At 40.9% G+C, this 20315-nt stretch overlaps 1 protein-coding gene across 1 annotated transcript; it reads right to left on the reverse strand.

Moving 5' to 3' along the window:
• Positions 1-317: 317 nt before the first annotated feature.
• Positions 318-19871, reverse strand: rrp1 (ribosomal RNA processing 1). Its single transcript, XM_070838622.1, has 16 exons — positions 19708-19871; positions 18750-18832; positions 17329-17386; positions 17091-17176; positions 15897-15958; positions 15677-15806; positions 14851-14915; positions 13930-14147; positions 13220-13329; positions 9638-9735; positions 8315-8334; positions 8057-8200; positions 3180-4408; positions 2918-3088; positions 1778-1841; positions 318-826 (listed from the first exon to the last, which is right to left on the reverse strand). The coding sequence occupies exons 1-16, from the start codon at positions 19832-19834 to the stop codon at positions 615-617; spliced, it is 2877 nt and encodes a 958-aa protein (XP_070694723.1). The 5' UTR covers positions 19835-19871; the 3' UTR covers positions 318-614.
• Positions 19872-20315: the final 444 nt, after the last annotated feature.

A 20315-nucleotide genomic window follows, 5' to 3' on the forward strand; every position in this document is an offset into this window, starting at 1 on the left:
AAGTACTGCAAACTTGTACCTAAATACAGCACTTGAGTAAATGTACTGCTGACCCATGGTTGTGCTCTTACAGTTTATAGAAAATAACCTACTACTCTGCTTGTGGCAGAGAAACATTTAATTCAATCTTAACATTAATGCAAAACTAGGTTATAAAAATTAAGAGCAATGTTCATCAGCAACCAAAGTCATTGATTCATTCCATGCTGTATCAAAAAGCGGGCAACCAAACCATGTGCACTGGGATGAGCAGTCTTTTTTCTCTACCACAGAAAATGACTTACCTATTACCATTTTTTGATTTTACCCTCTTAAGACATTTGTCTAAGTTTTGCATTAAAATGTCTTGAATTTGAGTCAAAGCATGATATGCCTTATTTTTGCTTTCTCTTTAAAAATATAACGGCATATTTTTCTGACTCTGAAGTATCAAACTCAATCACACAAATGGAAAATTTGATAAAATTGGAAAAAGTGGAATGAGTAACTTTATTGAAAGCATTAAGTCACTACATACTTGTGTATTTCTGTCCAAAACAGTGTTTTAAATCAGTCTATTAAAGAGTTCACAGAGAGCATCACAACTGTATCTACAGTCCATCAGCAGCATGCTGTTAGAAGAAGTCTGCCGCTGAGGGGCGGCGTTTAGATACACTCTTTGGAGTTTTCAAGCTGCTCTTGCTCTTGGGGGTCTTTCTGACTCTGGTGGAGAGAGGCGTGGCCGGAGATTTTAAGACTCCAAACTTGGGTTTCTGCTTTGGGTCAAAGGGCACTCGTGACGAGCCATCTGGACTCACCAGCAGGCTGCGATCGGTCTTCCTAAACTCTGCACCGTGACATGGAAAAAAAAAAATAGTGCAAATAGTGTCATTTTATCGGAGTACTTAAAGAACTGGTCCATAATGGCTCAGCTGAGGTTCATTCTGTGACCGACTTGATTTCCACATCACAAAATGAAAGGGACATTTGAGCAAACTGCATCTGCTAACGGAGATCATGTGACATGACTGAAAGCTCTGCAACAGCTATTAAATGGATTTTGTGGTGGGATATTTAATGGCTGTTCTAAAACCTCACACAGAAGCAGTTCTTTGCCCTAACAAAAACCAAGACAGGTGAGCACGACACAAATGGGTTTTAAGGTCGCTTTCACACTTGTAGTTTGGCTCAGTCTGCCATTTCTGAATTTAAGCAAGCAGTTCTGACCAAACATTAACAAACCAGCTAATCATCGTTTCCTAAACATTCCCAAATGAGTTTTGACAAATCACAACCTTGCGTGTTTAGAATCTCCATTTTAGTGTCTGTTTCTATGTGGACGAGGCCAAAACGTAGAATATTAGTTTTTAATAATATCTGTTTGTGTGGTTGTTTGATCCATTACATCTGATTTTCTGCTACAGTACCAACCCAGCAGACACAAAAACATAGCTGTCTGCCCTGCGTTTGATCAAACTAAAACTAAATCTCTCTTCAAACAAACCAGTGGGTGGGCTCGTCATGGATAAGTCACAATAGATATCCATGCTACAAAGAGGAATGGTTCCTGAGTAAAACACCAACTCTTCTGTCCACAGGGAAAATAAACCTCTGGTTGGTCAACTGCTTTCGTTTTTAACTAACTGTGCCCAACAAGTTAAACTGTTCCCCTCGTTCTCTTTCTTTGGGAGTGTGACAGAACTAGGCTGCAGTGAGTTTGTACACTGGAGATTTGTTTCTTAATATTCAACATTCTTAGTTATTGAGTGGCAATATGAAATTGCATCCAGTTTCTTACCGGCTGTCCTATTATTCTTGAGACCGAAGGTCACCTTCTTGGATTCTGATGTGGGAGTTTGACACTTATGTGGAATAAAAACACAGAAAGAGTCACACACAGTTGCATACAGTGCATTGTTACCATCAGAGAACACCAGGGAGGCACAGGACAGATGTAGTAATAGTTGTGATGTATTATACAAGAGAGACATTTCATGAAGACTTCTTTGGAAATGAAATGAGGAACAATCTGATCAATTTACTGGTGGGACAAAGTCTTTAGCTCAGCCTGACAAGGGCAGGGGCTGAAAAATGTGTCTTTGTATTGTGGCATTCTGGGGAGAGAGGAAATCGATAACAGAACAGCAAAGTGGATCGGCAAATTGCCATGTTTCTTCAGTTCTTTGAACCTACACGTCACTTAAGAGACCAAAACATATCATAAGATTTAGACTTTTATAAAAGATAACAAACTTACCAAATGCCAGATGCAAAATTTACTACCCCAGCAAACCAACAGAATTAAAAATTAATGAAGGATTGAGGCAGAAATGTGTCAATAATCAATAGACTGGGTGCGAACCTGCAACCTGTGTGTGTGTGGACATGCATTACTCATGATATGGGGACAAATCTGTGTGAGTGTGGCCATTTAAATAATGTGCTAATACAATGTTTCTTCATCCAAGTGCAGAGATAACATATATATTACATAGTTGGGTAGAAAAAGTTGCAGGTTTCTCTTTTATTATGATTATATGAGGTTCCAGGACTAACCATTGGTGGGGTTTTTTTTTGCCACCACATCTGGACCCAAGCGGAGACATACTGGTCTACAGGGCACATCGTAGAATTGCAAACTACAGAGGACTGAAGCTGCCAAAGTTAATAAATAAATGGCTCTAATAAATATGCCAATAGATGCACAAATAGGAATAATAAACTGAAGCAAGTAGCTGAAAACAGAACTGGGATCAGTTGAAAATAAAGCTCCAGTTACTGTCTACACATTCACCAGCTCTAAACAGCAGAGTTAAAATAGTAGAACCAGTTCATAGGTTAGTGTGCAGATGGTCTTTGCGTTTGGTCCAGGTTTTGAGATACACCTCAAAAGGTTTTGAACCTTTCATGCTTCGCTGCGACCGTTCATCACGTTTACCTTCTTGCTGGACAGTGGGGTGCTGGGGCCTCCCTTGGTTTTGCAAAAGAGTGGGGTTGGAATTGCAGCATTGCTCTGAAAGGTGATGAAGTCAGACGCTGACCCTGCGGAAGTCTTCCCCTTTTTTTTGGACTTTTTAGTGCTCAAAGGTGTTGATGGTTGACCAACGTCCTGAAATGGAAAATCGGTTTAGAAGTCAATTATGTCTCTGTGTTATCAGATCAAATCTCATTTGAACCATTTCACCTCATTAAACACTCACGCTGCCTAGTTTTGTTGATGTCGACGCAGCCTCCTGCTCATCAGCCTCAAACTCAAACACCACAGGGATCTTCTTCTTCTTCTTCTTGGCCGGTGTCCCAGAAGAAGAGAACACCTCAGTCTGGGTTGATGCCAGCTTCTGAGTCTTTTTCTTCTTTGCTGGCGCTGTCATGGTGATCTCAAACAGCAGTTTCTCAGCATCTGCCACTTGAGGGGCTTCTGCTGCTCCTTCCTCTTCAGTCTTAGATTCTTTCTGATTTGTTTTTCTTCTCTTCCTCAGTGGGGTTATGGTGCTGTCATCGGCAGTAGCTGCAAGTGTTGTATCCCCCTGCTTGCCCTTTTTCTTTGTCTTCTTTATAAGTGGCACTACGGTGGCATCTTGGGTTGGGTCACCCTCTGCTGAATCCTCACAATGTACTGATGGGAGATCTGCTTCTGTGCTCAAACCATTGGACGGTGATTCAACCGCAACCTCCTCGAGATTCTTCTCAGCCGTCAGGTCCTCCTTCTTCTTCTTGGCAGGGGTAGCGGTATCAGTCTTGGGGATCGTATCGTCTACTGACTTCTCCCTACTTACGGGTGTGATCTCTACTTCTGCACTGTCCTTCGATTCAGACACAATTCCATCAGTTTGTAAAGGGGCCTTCAGGCCTTTCTTTTTCTTCCCCTTCTTCTTCCCCGAGGCTGTAGCACTGGCTTCAGAGGACATTTGTGGCTCTGTTCCATCAGGAGTCTGCTGCTCACCTACTGCCTCTGTAACCTCAGCTTTGGGCTCAGAGGTCTCCATCCTCTTCTTCTCCAATTCTTCTGACTGGTCCTTGTCATTTGTGCAGGGTGCTGGTTGGCAGGTTTCTTCTATGACTGTAACTGAGGGCTGTTTCTTTACCTCAGACAGGAGCAGAGTTTCTGACTGACCCTTTGTGGCTGCCTCTGTGACTCTAACAGAAGAGATGGAGCTTTGCACCTGTGCTTCCTTTTCTGAAACCTCTGCTTGTGAACACTCCAGACTTCCTTCAGACTCTTTAGCTGTACTTTGACCTTGAGCGACAGCCTGTTCCTGTTCAGACCTGTCTGCATCTTTCTCACCCACTTGTCCGGTTTTCTTCTTCTTCCTCTTCTTCCTCTTTTTCTTTTTGTTTTCATTATTTGCAGTTAGGTCAGCTTGTTCATGGTCAGCTTTTCCTGTGTCAATGTTTTGCTTGTTGAGTGTGGATGCCTCCTTTTTCTTCCCTGAAGTAGCAGAGAAACAGATCCGTTCATTATTAAATGGAAAGCTTTGCAAGGAGACAAAATGTAGTTCAAAACTTGATTTCTAAAACAAATTTTTTAAAAAACAGACTCAAGGAGAAGATGTAGAACAGTTACAAGTAGTACTATGTTGAGGAGATGGTATAATTGCATTTTCTACTTTGTAACAAAGTAAATAACCCTCCTTAAGTGATTGAAACTTGCGAAGAACACTGCTGCTATATGATGCACATGCAGGCCACGGCTATAATTAAAAACAATTATAGCAGTATACTATATACATACACTACTCACAAAAAGTTAGGGATATTCAGCTTTCAGGTGAAATTTCAGGATGAACCTAAAATGCATTCTAACCTTTCCAGGTGAACTTAATGTGACCTTCTCTAAACCTTTGAATGCACATGTCCAACTGTTCAGTGTTTCAGTACTTTTTGCACAAGTTGCTGTTCTCTAACAAGAAGCTTAACAGCAACATTCACAACAGGTTTGATCCATGAATCCACCAATACATTTCCTGGTTCAGTTAGAATTGGTATTTAAACAGTCCTCCTCATCCTGCTGTTCACATTCTGACATCATGAGACCAAGACGACACCTAACAGTTGATCAGCAGCACCTCAACACTGGAGGCTTCAAACAGGAAGTCCTCAGACGGAGGTGTTCACTGAGCTTAGAGGGTCACAGAGTGTCATCAGGAGGTTGGAACAGTGATACAGAGACTGGAAGAGTCACAGAAAGGAGAGGAGTGGACGTCCTTTGGCCACATCCCAATTTATTGAGACACCGAAATTTTTTTGTTGTGGTATACCCACCACTGTTGTTAGCTTTTCTTTCAATAAATTGTTTAAGATGAATAAAATTACCAGTGCATGCTTCTACTTAAATGCCCTACTTTCATGATACAATATCACTGTAGCATTCACTTTTTACATTTTCCATATATTTCACCTGAAAGTCGAATATCTCTAACTTTTTGTGAGTAGTGTATATATGTATATATCTTATTTTCCAATCCTATAAATGCAAATATAAGACTAAATCATTTCATTAATTAAAATATTCTATTTTACAGCAACAGTAGTAAATAGACAGTACGCTAGGTTAGCACCACTGGTGGAATGTACTTTGCTTGAGTGTTTCCATTTTCTGCAGCTTAGAGCAATAGAGTAAGCCAAGTCTATTGAATACGGCTGTCTCGCTCTAACCAAAATAATCTAATCTGAATTGGCCTCCTTGGCCAAGGCCACTGCTGGAATAATCTCCCCTCTGAGTTCACTGCAGCTGGGACGCTCTTCCCCATCCCACCCCCATCCACCTGGTGCTTGTTGGCTTGTCTGGAACCAGACCAGGGACGTCTCCATGGCAACCGCGGTGCTGGAAATTCTACACTCCCCTTTTCCCCTCCCCTGCTGCAATGTTGTTATTGTCATGTGATGTGCTAAAATTTGTGCTGAGGTTTTTTTTACCGGTCCCACACTGCACTCCACATCAGTACAGTCTGGTGTCGCATGTTTTTTCTCCTCCCCTCTCTCTCCTTCTGTTTTCCTCCCCACTTTCCCCACCACTGTAAAAAATGGAATTTCCCCCCCTGGGGGATCAATAAAGGTGGATTGAATTGAATTGAATTCATACTTCTACTCCACTACACCTCAGAGGTAAATATTGTATGTCCTTACTCTACTACATTTATCGAAAGCATTAGTTCCTTTTTCAGATTAGAGTTTTCATCTCCCTTCTGTCGAGTGCAGACAGCATCAATCATGCCAAAAATGCACTATTGAGGAGCACCGCGAATGTTCCATGCTCCATGCCATTCATTCTCTGTGTGCATTTGTTGACGTTTTACAAGGGGTTGAACTAGAGCTTGGTCATACAGCAATGCTAGCAATGATGTCACATCCATACAGGGTTGTTAGTATACTGCCAAATAAATAAATAATCGATATTGGGAAGAAACAAAATAGTGTCACACAGCAGCAACAAGTGACACACGATATTTTTCGAAGACATGCAGAGGTCAAATACAGTTCAGTCTACAGGGCCACTTATTGCGGAACACTAAGTGAATAAATGATAGAATTTGATGCTTTCTTGCTGATTTACTTTCACATCTGCAGGTATATGGCTTGCCATACTGTACTTAATAGACTGCCTGCCATTTCCTGTGTCCTCGAGGCTCCGTTGTCATTTGCGTCTATTTATGAATGCAACATAGACAAGCTTAGATATGAGGTACACCCAGGGCCTGGAATTAACACTCCCCAACCTGCCAAATGCAGGTAAATTGCTGGCAGTAGAGGGTGAAATCATCAGGCCATCTGCCACTTTGGAGCACAGGGAAAAACAACAGAGAGATGCACCACTGGGCTGAACGGGGATGGCCTGCAGTTTACAGAATAGATAGATGTGTTTGCAGACTGGCAGGTGAACACCTAATAAAGTTGGCCTTCCAACAGCTATGACGACGACGGCAATAATAATAATAATAGGATTTATATAGCGCCATTCAAGAGATCCAAGGACACTTTAAATAGTAGAATACATGCTAGACAACATGTTAAAAGGTTAGCAGACGTGAGTGTCTGCCAGGGGAGCGGAGTCAGGAGGCCTGGGCCATTCAACTCAATTTGAGAAGGCATTTCAGCAGATGTCATGCCAACTTGGACGCCACTTTCCTGCCAGGCTCCAGCTCTTCATACCTGACACACACTCTCTCTCTCTCTCTCTCTCTCTCTCTCTCAGACGTCTGCCATTGTGATGGTCACTTTTGTTCTGGGGGATTTCTACAAGCCACTGAGCATTTGTAAGTGGATCTGTTCTCGTGTTACTGTCATGCTACTGAGAGTCCACTTTGGATGGTTCAGAGGAGAAAATCCTACATCTCCTGTGTATGTCTTCGGTCAGGTAGCCAGGGCTATAGGACTGTTTGGCAGCCTCTAGTGCCTCAGGTACGGACAGTGTGCTCTACTTCCTAGGCACCTCTGTCTTCCTCATCTTTCTTTAGCTCTGAGAGTTGACCAAGTTCTCTCCTTGTTGCCTTCATTTTTGCCTCCAGCCTCTTTTTCCATGGGGCATAATGCTCTTTGTGGCTTATGCTGTTCATCTTGTAGATCTGTAGCACAGCATTCACATCCTCTAGCAGACTTTCAGAGAGTACTTTGACCTGTCTTTAAGTTAAAGAAATCTCTGATGATATTCCCCCTCTAACCTGTCCTCCTGGCTCCCCTTGCTGTAGCGTGGTTGTTGTTCCTCATCAATCTCTAGTTATGATAGCAAGTATGCACACACGCATGTGACAAATCATTGTTAAATTGGAAATGTTGTGAAGAAAAAAGGAAATATGATATGGGGACTAAATCCAAAGAGTAAAATGTTTAAATGTATTTTATGAACTGATTGGTGATAAAAGGAAAAAACCCTTTTTCTAACTAATCAGAGGTTAAAGCAAACGTATGGTGTCATAGTTCTTTTTACACTAATTGTTTAACTTGCCTTATTATTTATCATTCTATTCAGTTTTTTTTTTTTTACTAGTTCTTCCTGTGTTGGTTCTCAGGGTTTCATAAATTTCACAGCGGATTTTAAAACATTGGACAGACAGGAGGTAAATAAGGCAACATGAGATACCTTTACTTTTCTTGGATGCTGGCACTCCCTCTTCATCCTCCATTATGGGATGACCTCCCCTCTTCATCCTCTTCCTGCTGCCAAACATATCATCGTCCTCATCTGTGGAGACCTCCTCTGGATACTCGTCCTGCGGAAAGATGCCTGAGAGGAAATCCAGCGAGAGACGGCACACGGTCAAAGATCAACAACAATCACACGGTTTTAATAAATCAGAAATCATGTGTGTCAAAACAGTGTGTGATAATCAGCTCCTACCTTCACTGAGATCACGCAATCTGCCAGTCAACACAGAAGGAGGTGAGAGAAGAAACAAATACATTAGTTTGGACTCCAGCAGAGATCATTCATGGTGCAGAATGAATACCAATGGAAGGTGTAAACCACAACTCAACAAAATACAAAAAAGCCAGCACCAGAACAGCAGCTGACAAGGTTAACCAGCCCCACAGCAGCCAGAATGTCAAGAAATAATCTAACATCCACTTACACATTGTACATTATATACTTTAAAATGCACATTGTGTGCATGTGTAGTTGCATATTGTGTACATAACCGTCTACCTCATGCATACAAAGTTACCTTTTACATTAATTATTCAACCTTTATTCCAGCACTCCTTGCACTATTATTCCTGTTCTGACTTGTGTATGTATTGTTGCCTGGTTAAATATATACATCTATAGGTTAAATATAGATTTCATCATTAGAATTTGTTGACAATGCACTCTGCATTCACCAGGAGAAAGAAATAGTAGCCTCTTATATATCCAATCTCATACAGCACCTCTATCTCAACTGATCATCACATTGTGTTTTTAGCCTGATTAGCCATTTAACTCCCAAACATGACTTCAGAGCAGTTTGTAGACAGAGCTCAGAGACAGCTGGTGCTAAAGCAGACCACTGCCAAGTGGTCAGAGCTACAAACATACACTGAATGTACTGGAGGGAGCAGGGTTTAGGCTGGTCCCCCATTTTTCTTAGCTAAAAAGACATTACATGGTTGTATGGTACAGTTCTCCATGTAAAACTCATTCACTGTAGGATATTTAGTAAGGGATAACCACAGAAGAATGTTTCAGATTTTTATGCAGATCATCATTTGCATGTTCCTGGTTCATGCTGGTTCACTGTCAAAGCGCACTGGGACAACTGAATAGAAGAGAGCTCGCATTAGTGATATTAGTGCACCTATGTTCATCTAACTTTGATGAGTCAAAATGTCTGCTGTGATAAAGGCCTGTTGGCTAAAGCACACTGAGTACTAGGTTATCTAACTGGGTAAATAAAGAATCTGCTAAATTCAGTTGTAATAAAGCAAAAGCTGTCAATTAAGTGAGTAGATCTTTGATCTCACATCACAAAAGGAAAAAAGCTTGGATGAATTATGAATTGGATTTGAACAGTCATAATTAGCATTTCCTCACATGAGCACTGCATGATGCACGGGTGTAGGAAAACCTTTTCCTTTTCTCAGCTGTGGTCACACTCACACCCACACTCACACCCACACCCACACCCCCACCCCCACCCCCACCCCCACACCCCCACAGTATAGCGTTGGAGCTTGTACTCACAATTTGATGATTTTATAGAGTCTCTTCCTGTTGTGGCTGGGTGTGCTGCTCCGACTGGCTAACTCAAACAGTTTGCCTGCGAGGGCCGCGTAGTCAAACTACAAAACAAGCAAAGGGCTCATTAGAAACTAAACTGATTCATCACCATTACATCTGTCCCATATCGTTATCATCTTTCCCCCAGACAGTAACTTTTAGTTCTGTTCAAATTGCCTGTTGGCAGAGACCTCAAACTTCCAACATTGGGGATTAAAGCAAAGAGAGGGTAGGTTAACCCTTTATCAGGCAAGGGACCATATTTGGTAACTTAAGTGGGAGTTCAAAATGCCGCCCCTTGCCTCACCATGGAGGCAGTAGAACTACAAGATTTCTCCAAGCCAATCAGGCTACATGACAGACCGGCAAGAAACCGTATATGGTAACTTCACTGACCCTGATTTTAACAATAACATTGAATTTTTTTTTTTTTTTAAACTCACAAAAGTAAAAAAGTCTTGTAATGACCACCAGTAATGGTCTAGGGTCGAAAATTTGAATTTCTAAGTATTTCAATGAGTGCCCTATAAAGGATTAAAGAGACTCCCACCATCATAGCATAATATGTACAATGTTGGAATTTCAGCATCCCAAACTTAACCATTGCTGCTGTTCTCCAACACTGCCACTGCAGTCATCAAGCTGTAAAAAAAAAGCTTTCTTTTTTTTTTTTTTTTTTTTTAAATACTTGAGGTTTTATGGGAAGAAGATGCTTTTGAGCAGCTTTTCTATTGTCGGGTCGCTTTAACATTATTTCAATGCTCTTTTCAGCCCTTGAATGAAACTTGAGTGGAGGATTGGGCTGAGGCTGCAGCAGCAGTGGCATTGGCTCAAGGAGCCTACATGATTATTTGGATTTAGTTAATTAACTGTCTGTTTAGCTTTCATTGCCTCTTTAATGCTTCAGAAAAGATTAATCAGGTGCGACTTCATCAAAATAAACGTTATCCTCACACACTAATTTTTGTTGGCCCGACAGTGATTCATCTTTTCAGAAGCACTGAAACATTGGTGTCTGGGATGTCATGAGCTCAGTGGCTCCTACCGCCTTGGCTACTACGTGATCTCATGAAATGCTACCATCAGACATGCACTCACTATAATGGCCACCCAGCCTATTGGCATTTTATTTTCTTCCGAGTACTTCTGACTTAAGCATTGTGGGTGCTATGAGGTGATTATATTGGTCAATGAAGATCGGAAAGACCTATTCACTGGTGCACATGCAAATGTCAAATTGTTCCGGTGCTTTGCTGCTGGAATCAGCATGTGGAAGATTCTCATCTGTTAGAGAAGGATTGTTCTCTTCTCTTTCATCAGAATGGTGACATCACGGGTTGCTCCTTTTTGAATAGCAGTTTCTCGCACCTTCTTCGACACACTTTGACTTTGATTGCAATCTTGATTAACTCAATTCACATTTGAAACCTATTAACTGATTGTCATTAAGACTCATAATTGGGGGTTTGGGGGCATTCTGTCAGGTTTATTAATGTATATTTTGGGGTGTCAACACAAAGTGAATGTGCCCATGCCATGCATGACGAGACATGATTACCAGATAAATCTACTTCAATACGCAGAGGGACAATATCATCATCTCTGATTGTCTCCTTATGTATACATGGCCACTGCGGAATCCAACTGATGGAAATCCATCTTAGCGACAGAGTATTTTAATGCCTGCAAATGGGTACATTTATTTTCCACAGTGAACATCTAGTCTGACAATATGACACTCTGTCACGGCCTGTTTGCTATCAGACGTTTTGCACGGCACAAACAACAAAGCTCACCACAGTCTCACCAAGTATCTAAGACCAGTGGACCTCTGGAAGATTTTAACTAAAAACCTAGGATAGGCTTTAGAAAAAGTGCAGCATTATTGTGAAGTAGATTTGGTAGTTAACGAGTTATAACATGTAGAAATATGCATGGTAGGAATGGTAAGATTTAATGATTCGCACCAGTATATTGGCATAAAAGTTGATGAAGTGATTGCCCAGATTAAAAAATGCAAATGCATCGTTTCTACAACATCTTTGTATCCATAATTAAATCCATTTTCTCTGATTGGTGTAAGCCTGGAGGGGATCATGCGTTTGGTCGTGTGTGTGTGTGTATATATAACTGTATCTGTCTGTCTGTCTGCGCGCATCTTAAAAACTGCCATCCATAGACATATTAGATTTTGGATTTCAGATTAATTCCACACCCTGTGTGTTATTATGTTGTTCCCTCATTAAAAGACAAGACACGACATGAGATGACTAAACCCCCTTTTCTTTTATCTGCTCTGCAGTGTTGACTATAGGGGAGAACGGGGTTGGTTCAACACTTTATACTCTCTGCCAAATTTCTCTGGCGCAATTTATGTTTGAATATTCTCACCAGCAGCAAATTAGAGGTTAGGGTCTCCATTTTATTTCTATAATTAGGCAATTTTTCGATTCAAGTCATGTTGAGCATTTGTGCTAACCAGCCCCATCAGAAAACTTCCAATAATAATTTGTTGTTTTTACTTCCACTTTTGCACTACAAAGGAAGGACTGGTGAAAAGACCTGTTTGTGAAGGGACAAGTGTTTTTATAGGTCAAAAAGACCGATTGTATTTATGATTGGCTGTTTGCTTAAAGCTGGGTAGATAGCTTATTTTTGGTGTCAATGGGCAAAAGATCCATAATACTGTAACTCAAGTGGTCTGAGAGACAATTATGCTTCTTGGGACTTTAGGATTTAGAAAATCTAGCTCGTGACAGGATACTTTGGCCTCATAGCACCCTCATTGCACCCACAATGCCTAAGTCAGAAGTAATAGGAAGAAAATAACAGAGGTGATCTTAGAGTAAGCTTGTTCCTATTGAGTGTTCTACAAACGCAGATGCACATCCCTTCAGATTACGGTGAAAGCCTGATTCTATGGCAGAATATCCTGCAGAAAAAGTTGTTAATCCAGCATTGGAACAACTGTCTGCACTGCAAAGCAACACAAACAAACGAATACCGACTTATCAAACAGGGAGCGGCTGACAAGAAACAAAACAAGACAGGAGTCACTTTCAGCAAAGCTGTTCAGAGGACGACAGAAATTTGTGACGAACAAGCCAACTTCATTTTCCTCTAATATGTGTGTCGTGGACATTATAAGTCCGCTCGTAACACATCTATGGGTTGTGAATGAGATTTACTATGACCTGGCAATGGTTAGCTATGCTAAATGTTGCTAATAGTTTAGCCTCCTGCTGCCTGCATCACGTCAAATTGCAGCATATCGTGTTGAATCTAAATACACTGCATCACAATAGGGCTGAACTGTTTTGGTAATTGATGTAATGGATGTTGCCAATGCATCGAGATGTGTAACTCCATAGGCCTTCGTGATGGAGGTCCACATCCCTAATGGACGGTATGGACCTTTTTCAGGGGTATAAACTCATGCAAGGAGTTTGACTTAAGAGTGTTAAACAGGCAGCATGCAGATTAAGTCCCACAAGGAAAAAACGAAGAGAGACAGACAGGCTCCCAGGACAGGAACAAAGCCTCCACCTGTAGGACTGGTCCCATGTCGTCATCATCACATGGCGCCTCTGTGTCAGAGTCTTCCAAGTAAAGAAGCTCATCATCATCCTCCTCGCCCTCTTCATGAGATTTATTGCCTGTAAAACAAGAAGCCAGCACAATTTAACTCTCGTGTAAAACACTAAAAGTGCTTCACATCAAGTGGTTTGTACACGCACTTACTGAGACGTACAAACGTACCCGTACCATCTTTAAACATGTCAAAATGTCACTAGCGTTGTTAAATGCTATCTTCTTTTCATTCAGGAACATGAAATGTTAATGATTAGTGCATGATCTATTCTTTTGAAAGCATGAATCATTATTTTTTGCACACATTTTCGTCCCATTGAGACTGGCTGACCTCCGTTTTGGCCCCAAAAGAACAGTTTGAGGATTAAAACTTCTGTTTAGTCGACAGGCAAGAAGCCCAAGGGAGCCTTTTTTTCCCCAAATACAACAATATTGATTTTAAATTTGTTGCCCAGTCCAGAATACTGTAAGTGATTGTAGAAACATCTATTTGTATCTATACATTTTATCTATTTGACTGCTACAGGTGAGTTACAACAACAACAAACCCTGATTCACAGCCAAAATCAGACAGTTAAGGCTAAATAGACCTTCAGCCATACTGAATGGTGGTGGAAGTTCTGATAAACAAAAGTCCAGTCCAGATTATAAATTGTGCCACATACCGTTAATCTGCTTGCCTGTCCCTTTCTTGCCGACTGATTTGCTGGTTGTTTTCTCTTTTAATTGGTCTTCTTCATCGTCCTCTTCAGAAGCCTGTCCTGAGTCCGAGTCTGAGGCTTCAGCTGCTTTTACCTCCTTCATCAAATCTTCAATAGCGTAGGGGGCCTGGTCAATAATAGTGCTGAGAATGTTGCTGCAGATGGCACCAAAAAGAGTGCGACTGGAGAGACAGACATTAAAAGAACAAACAGATGTCAGAACGAGTGGAAGGAAAGTAGTCAGGTAAGCTGTTAGTGCTACATTCAACACAGAAACAGCCTCAGGGTCAATACATCAACGCTGGTTCAGACCTGCACTGCCAGTCATCATGTAACTTTGAAATACAACATCAATGATGTGAGGATTTTGATAACTGGAAGACAAGTCCTGTTGGAGCAGCCCTTAACTGCAGACTGAGACTGTGCCAAAATAATAACTAATGTTTTAAAGCAGACTATGGTTTTATTACAGAGCCTGTGTCAGAGTATGGTCACATACATGCCTATACAGGATGTAAGCATACGGTCACAGTGCTTGAGTTCCAATGTGTTTTTGAGTGTGCAATTTTGTCAGTCTGTTGTGTTTGCCCTTTATATGACAGCAGGGTGCTGTTGTTCAGAAATTACCAACAGGTCAGAGGATGCATACGATGGAGCATTACTGACATTTGTGTTTGTTGCATGTTTTTTTCTGCTGCAGTCACATGTGTGGCCGTGGGATGGGATGTTGGATGTTTTTGCTTGTTGAATGTTATTTTTTCAAAGCATCATTTAGTGTGGATTTTTGATATCATCACAGTCCTATTCATGATTGCTTGCAACTCTTGTAATTGCATGTTGTGAGACAACATTACAACAAATCAAGCAGAGGTCATGTGGACTTACTCCTTGGTTTTGGCAGCTGTTTTGCAGAACGGCTGAATGAATATCAAGTTCTGATCTGCAGTGAGCTGTGAATAAAACAGAAAACCACATAGGAATCATTGGAGAATGAATGTAATTTTAAGAAGTGCTGAACATTAATAAGTGCTTGAACAAATGGTGGATTACCGGATTAGTGGCTCAGCGGGATAATTACAACAGATTCAATATATATGTCACAAGATGTTTCACTCGGGACTACAAGTATCAACCTCATGGTGGCACCAGAGGAAAGGTCCACGGATCAAAGTTATTACAACACATCTTTCAGCGAACATGGATGACCGTGCAACATTTATTTCAGTCTGGACCAGAGCAGTGGACCACCAAAAGAAGACGGACTGACACACTGCCATCCCTGGAGCCATGCAGCTAGTGTGGCTTAAAATGTACCATTTATTGGAGAGTGCAATAAAATCAAATATTATTTTCAAAGCCCGTAATTAGGATCACTTTTCTGGCTTGATGGGAGAAAACAAACACTGATCTTCACCACTTTCCTGACTATGGCATAACCCCAGGTTCAAGACAGAGCTACTATGCAGTGACTTCACTATTTTAGATCCCCAACCTGCTTTAAGTATTGAAGTTTAAAGGCCAGTTCCATTTTATCAAGCTATTTCCTCACAGGCCCTGACAACTAAACAATGCTGAACCTGCTTCAAATCAGCCCTCTTCGATTGCAGATGAAAATCACAGCAGGAACTCAGTAACACAAATGTCGACCCCAATTTCCTCTTATTTAATCACCAATTCTGAGAATGTCTCCAAAACAGGAGTAGTGCTCTACCTCTGCTGAACCCACAGCTGCCAGTTCAGTCATGTAAAGGTCCAGGATGTGGAACTGCATCCCGCTGGGCGCTCCACTGCTGCTCTGCAGGAGCTGTGCCGTCAGCAGCTCCAGAAACCTGGAAACCACACTGAGGGGACACAGTAAACAATTACTTTCTTCATAACAACATGACACGAATGCGACCAAAAGGTCTGCAGACAGAGTTTTCATACATTACCTGCTCTCCCAGTCTTTCCTCTTCAGCATCTCAAACATTTGTCTAAACATGAAACGAATCAGCTGTTAAAAGAGGAGGGGGAAACAAAAAGACATTTAGGTTTGTAGGCAAACATCCTAAAATCTGGACAGCATAAACAGTACACCATGCATAAGATGTAAATGAGACAGGGTTAATAGAGACAGCGGCAGGTCACATTCAAGGACTTTCACGTGTATTTTCAAGCACCCAGAGTGAAAAACAACCTTTTATTTTGGGTTGGAGACCACAATGTTCTGTTTATTGGTTAAAGCTGCACAAAACAGTGACAGTGTTCCACCTCAGAGCCAGTTATGATCCCCATCCCTGTTCTATCGGACTTGTGGGTAAAATTGTTCTGTTTTGTCATCATCTTGCAATGACAGGTGGTAACTAGTGATTAAGTTGAATCAGTGCCCCCCACCCCCCCATCTCCCAAGTTGTGTCTGAAATCATTCACTCAGTCACTGCTCAGAGTTCAATGTAGAGGACGATACAGTCAGTCACTATGTAACATACTATATGGTGAGTAGTGAGTGATTTTGGACACAGCAGTATGAGTGGTTCAACACTATATTGGACATTTGCTATATTTCTATAAAGGAAAATTAGATCAAAATAATTAGTTATTGTTTTATCACCTAGTGAATCATTGTTCACTACAATCAACACAAATATCAACATTGACAACATCATCGTTCAGGATCCAGTCCGTGCTCTTCGATAACTAACAAACTCACTAGCAATCTATCTCCACTAATTCATTACTTTTCGAGGACCAACTTAAAAAGGTCTGACTTTCAAGGTATTCAAGTACTTCAAGCACTTTCTGCAAACCCGGATGAGAATAAAAAAAAAAAGAATATCACTGCAATAACCATCCTCTCAGTCAGCGGTCTTGCTCGTGTTATACCTTTCAAATAGCTGTTCCAAAGTCAAGCAAAAATATTTCTGTTTTCTGGGAGGTTTGGATTTTATTCACTTTTTACATTATTTTGAATGATACTTTTTTGGTTGGGTACATATAATATGGCATATGACTGGGCTCTTTGTGTTTGGAGGAGTCATTAAACTTAGAAACATTATTTTTTTAACCCAAAGACTTCACAGTTATGCCAGAGTGAAGCAACGGCTACTTTAGAGGTCAAATTCCTTCTGCATTCTCATCACGCTCACCTGGAAGAACTTGTCCATCCGCAGCCTGTCGATACCAGTCCACTCTCTTTTGAAGGTCTGAAGGAAGCTCTCCAGGTATAAAAACTCTGAGGGGAACAGCACATGGTCGTCATTATCACCATCACCATCACCATCACCATCACAGCCCCCTTCAACCCCCCGTTTGGCTTTTCTTATGTGCCATGACCTGATTTACTGCTCTTACCAAATTACAAGATTATGAAATCACACAACTTACGTCCATCAACATCCTGGAAGCTGTGGATCAGGGTGGAGATTTGCTTTGATAGCTCCTCCTAAAGGAGAAGAGTGAAGACTGCATGACCATAAATATCTAATCAGGGTGAAGAGGCGTGGTTTACTGAAAATAACCACAACCACATTAAAACATTTAGGACACTCACATTCAAATGTCTCATTCATACTTTTTCTCCATCCCGTACAGAATGAAAGCAAATCAGTTTCTATCCAATAAAACTTGAGCTCATATCTTTTTTTTAATAAAAACATTAAGCAAAACGATTTTTCATCGTGATTCATTTCATCGATCATAATGGTTTAATCCAGCAAAGATTCACTAGTTTTTACTGTTTACTGTTATATTATTTGAGATCTTGGACTGTTGGTCTGAGAGAAAAAAAAACATCCAAGGACGTCAAATCTTGGAATTTTCAGAATTTAACAGATATTTTTTAGGTTACATAGGCTTCATTACAAAAGTGCACTCAGTAGAGAGCAAACCTTGGCAAGGTGATCTCTGCTGTGCCAAACCATACGCTAAGCTAAAGCTAGCCCCAACTGCAGGACAGCGCTAAGGGAAACAGAAATGGGGATCTAATCGAGTCACATTGATCACAGACAACATCAGTGTGGAATTAATCTGCAGATGATCCAGTTCAAAATGAGACCAATTTCTTCTATGGATGTCAGTTTTTGAGGCACGAAAAGGCCAAAATGTGCCCTGCAACAGGCTTGGTTTCAGCCTGGCCAACTGGCATCTATAGGCTACTGCAAGATGAACCAGTGGATCATCTGCGGAATTGGAATATAACTTTAGATTTTATTGGTCTCATGTTGAGCGATGAAGATTTAATCTGTTAACAAACATCCAGTGTGTGGCGTATAATAGTAATATTAATAAGTAATACTAATTATTATTATTGATTTATATAACATAACAACAAGCAATTATAAAGTGTTCCTCAAGGCTGACAAAGGATAAGCACACATTCCCACATTACAAATATACATAAAATCAATTAAAAAAGGTTATAAGAGTGTTTCATAACTTTCCTCCGTGCTTCTGGATGGAGTCGTGAAAACTTTTGGTCTGTGAGTTCAGTAATTCAGTTTCTTACATTTAGAAATCGTATCATTTATTAAGATGGTGACTTGACATACATTTTCTATGGCTGAACTTATACTTAATATGAACTCAGAGGGTTTTTATTTTCCTCCAATTCTCTCCACAATTATAACAGCTGCATCGTTAAACAAATTTCCATTTGTTTGACAACTGACAAACACAGGCCGACGTGAAAAGTAGATTTTTGTTGTTGTGATGAATCCAACAGGATGTAAATAGTTTTGTGACTTCCTGTGAATTCTTTGAATATGATCTCCCATTCTACGAGTCTGTAAGAAAGGCAGTTAACTTACCTGCAGCAGCGGTTTGTCCTGCATCCACAGGCAGTAGAACAGACCCTTCCATAACTTGAGCAGCTCGTCGCCCGTGAATCCACCTGTGCAGAGGACAGAAGACAATTTCACACATTTCTGAATCAATTATACCTGCATGTACTATTTATTTGGACACTTCCCTTGATTTTCTGTCTTGGTGAAGCAATTTTTAACTTGAAAAGTGCAATATATCTAAAGCTGTTATTATCAACTTCACCATTATTACTATTTTTATAGTTGTTGTTACTTCCTCAGCCCAGGATACAAGTTAGTTAGACTGCAGTGGCAATCCATTACATTTTAATTATTACTTAGATATTTTATGGATTACACAACTAATTCATTAATAACTAATCTCCTTTGATATTGGACATAATCTTCAGTTACCGACCTGGTGGACTGCTTGTTTAACTACAACTTCATATTATGTTGCAACAGGTAAAATAACGAGGTAAATGTTGCTATAACCGAGGCAACAGTACAGTTAGTTGGTTGTCAGCTGTAACATTAGCTAGCTACAAGTTACTTACCAGCTCACACTAGCTAACAACTAGTAACTTACCAGCTCACATTAGCTAGCTAACTTACCAGGACACACTAGCTAGCTAAAAGTAACTTACCAGGACACACTAGCTATCTACAAGTAACTTATCAGGACACACTAGCTAGCAACTAGTAACTTACAAGGACACATTAGCTAGCAACAAATAAGTTACCAGCACACGTGTGCACTAGCCATCAGTTATTTTAACTTAGCACGCAGGCATTAGACTAACCAGTTCCCTTTCAAAGAGACATCCAACTACTCGGTTAATGGCATAACCATTAAAGTCATGTTAGCACCCTTTTTCAGACTAGGTTAATGCTAGTTTAGTATTTGATCTGTGGTTAGCAGGCTCTGCCACAGCTAGCTGGCGAACAGGCTAGTTTACGTTACCTGTCGCTTTCTGAGACCGGACATTTATGTATTTCCTCAATTTCTTCATAGCCTTGGTCCGGATAGGTTTCTCGTTGGATGCTAATCTTTGCGCGAGCTGGACCTCTGGCTCCTGAATCAACGCCATGTTCACACCGATTCACGTGGAGACCGTCCACGCTTCTCCCTTTTGCTTTGCTCTGTCTTTTCCTCCTCCGTTTCCCCGCACGGCGCGGACTGATGACGTCAGTAGACACTCCATGTGCCCTGCCTCCGCAGCCCCAGCGCCCTCTGCTCACCCCCCACTGAACTGTACAAAATCACACAGGACAGGGAACCCAAAGCTTTTACAAAAGCCACAAGCAGCTCAAAAACTGACACAGTGTCGGAGAAGGGAGCGTTCCTCTGTTCCTTCTTCCACTCCACCCTCTTCTATGTCCTATGGTATTATAGTGTCTGTGCTTTCTTGTTCAGTTCGGAGTTTTGTGCACCGAATCTACATTTTTATTGTTTGAGTTTGTGTTAGAAAATTAGATTAGGCCATAAATGCTGTGGTGTGAGGCACGGGTAAACTGCATACTTCTTCCTATACAAATAAACATTAAATAAATAAATAAAACAACCAATTG

Source organism: Pempheris klunzingeri, chromosome 10 (assembly GCF_042242105.1).
Source record: "Pempheris klunzingeri isolate RE-2024b chromosome 10, fPemKlu1.hap1, whole genome shotgun sequence".
Classification (NCBI taxonomy): domain Eukaryota; kingdom Metazoa; phylum Chordata; class Actinopteri; order Acropomatiformes; family Pempheridae; genus Pempheris; species Pempheris klunzingeri.